A 1983-nucleotide genomic window follows, 5' to 3' on the forward strand; every position below is an offset into this window, starting at 1 on the left:
GCCTCACCAGAGCAGGACCCGCACTCAGAGGCGCAGGCTGCCCACTCGGCCTGGCAGGTGCAGCCCTGCTGCGGGGCGCACCCCAGGGCCCGCCTGGCAGCCCCTACCAAGGACCCTGGTGGGCGGGGGCATCCCGCTGCCCACGGGGAGGCGCCTGCCGTCCCCCGTGGCTCTGGCGGCGGCCTCACCGGCAGGGCCTCGCCCGCAGCTTCCCGTCCTCCTGAAGGGCACGTCCGACGACGAGGCCCCGTGCCCGGGCTACCTGTTTGAGGAGATCTCCAGTATCCTTCTGCCGCCCTGTGGCCGCAGCCAAGGGGCCCGGCTCCTCCGGGTGGGGCGGGCCAGGGTGCGTGAGGGGCAGGGGTGCGTCCAGGGACCACACGCTGGGGGTGCAGCCCCGCCGGCTGCCAGGTCTGACCTCTGCGCACACCCGAGCTCATTGCTCCCCTAACCCGCGCTCCCAGAAATCTCCCACGAGTCTCCGGGGAGCAGCCAGTGCCTCCTGGAGTACCTGCTGGGCCGCCTGCACGGCGGCTCCGGCCACGTGAAGCTCAAGGTGAGGCCGGGCAGGGCCAGCCAGGGGCGGGCGTTGGGGCGAGGGGCCGGAGCCAGCCAGCCCACTGCCCCCCAGGTTCTGAAGATCCTGCTGCACCTGTGTGCGCACGGCTCCCCAGCCTTCCTGCTGCTGCTCAAGCGCAACCCCGCCTTCATCCAGGAGGCCACAGGTGCGGCGGTCTGGGTGCGCCCGCCCCCAGCCCTCCCTGGTCCTGCGCTGCCCACAGGACCATCCAGCGCCTGCTGCCCACAGCGCCTGCACGCAGTGCTCAGCCATGGCTGCCCCTCCCCTGTGGGGGCACTGGGAAGCCTTGGGGGGCACTGTGGGGGCCAAGCCTGGCCAGGTGGAACCCCCCTGCCTGCACCTGGCGCCTCGGGTCCTCGAGCTCACGGACGGCCCCCCCAAGAGGCCACACTCACACAGAATAGCCGATTTCAAACGTGTCCCGTTCTCCAGACCCAGGGATGACTCACCCCATACCCCAAAACCCTCGCTGCCCCTTCTCCGTGGGTCCCGAGGCCAAGGTCACCCACCAGGCCCCTCACAGGCAGGAGCGCAGCCTGGAGCCTGCGCTCCCAGCACTCAGTGGACGTCCAGGGCCCAGAGCTGTGCCGGTCACATGGCTGAGGTCCCCTGAGCTGGACAGGGCGGCCCCCTTCTGCTCGCCAGCAAGGTGGGGCGGGGCCGGGCTGGAGGAGGGGTGCGGGTGCAGGGGTGCAGGTCTGCAGGCACGAAGGCTGCACGCGGGGCCGGGGTGCTGCCGTGGTGGCAGCAGTGGGGCGCTCTCCACCTGCTGGCCGCTGCTTGGGGACGCTTCCACTGCTGGCGTGCCTGCAGGGGACATGGCGCCTCAGGGGCGAAAAGGGAGGCGCTGTGCTACAGGGGCAGGGAGGCCACCCACAGACCCAGCCTGACCGAAGGGGGTGCTCCTTGCAGTGCCAGGCCCCAGGCAGGGAGGACTTGGGGTGGTCTCGTGCCATGTTGGAAACCCAGTTTCTCAGAACCGAAGCTCCTGAGCTGGGGAGCAGGGGTGGGGTTTTGGGGTGAGCCACTGAGGGGCCCTCCGGGGAGGAAGAGGAGCCCCCCGACAGGGTTGATTGGGTGAGACCCCGCCCCGGGTGGAGACCTGGAGAGTTGGGCTGGTGGGAGGTGGCCGCGGATGGCGCCCATGGGGCCCTGGGCTGGCTTGGGTGCTGGCCCTGTGGGCGCCCCAGGCTGGGGCTGGGCCCTTCAGGGAGCAGAGGCCAGAGGTGGTGTCTCGGGCCCACGTCAGTGCTGGGGCAGCGCCCGTGGAGGCCGCGGCACCCCCTCCCTGAGCCCCGCCTCCGCCGCAGTGTTCGCGGGACCCCCGGACCCGCTCCACGGAAACAGCCTGTACCGGAAGGTGCGGAGGGCCGCCCAGGTGAGCCCGGCCGCCCTCCCGGGAC

The 1983-nt window shown here is 71.8% G+C and overlaps 1 protein-coding gene across 1 annotated transcript in view; it reads left to right on the top strand.

Moving 5' to 3' along the window:
• Positions 1-1983, top strand: part of ENTHD2 (ENTH domain containing 2) — a 7755-nt gene that overhangs the window by 2563 nt on the left and 3209 nt on the right. Inside the window, exons 2-5 of the mRNA XM_012734559.1 lie at positions 11-281; positions 465-556; positions 632-1022; positions 1891-1958. Coding sequence (XP_012590013.1) covers positions 11-281; positions 465-556; positions 632-1022; positions 1891-1958 — 822 coding nt within the window. The remainder of the gene's footprint in view (positions 1-10; positions 282-464; positions 557-631; positions 1023-1890; positions 1959-1983) is intronic.

Source organism: Condylura cristata, unplaced genomic scaffold (assembly GCF_000260355.1).
Source record: "Condylura cristata isolate star-nosed mole 26May11 unplaced genomic scaffold, ConCri1.0 scaffold00060, whole genome shotgun sequence".
Taxonomy (NCBI): Eukaryota; Metazoa; Chordata; class Mammalia; order Eulipotyphla; family Talpidae; genus Condylura; species Condylura cristata.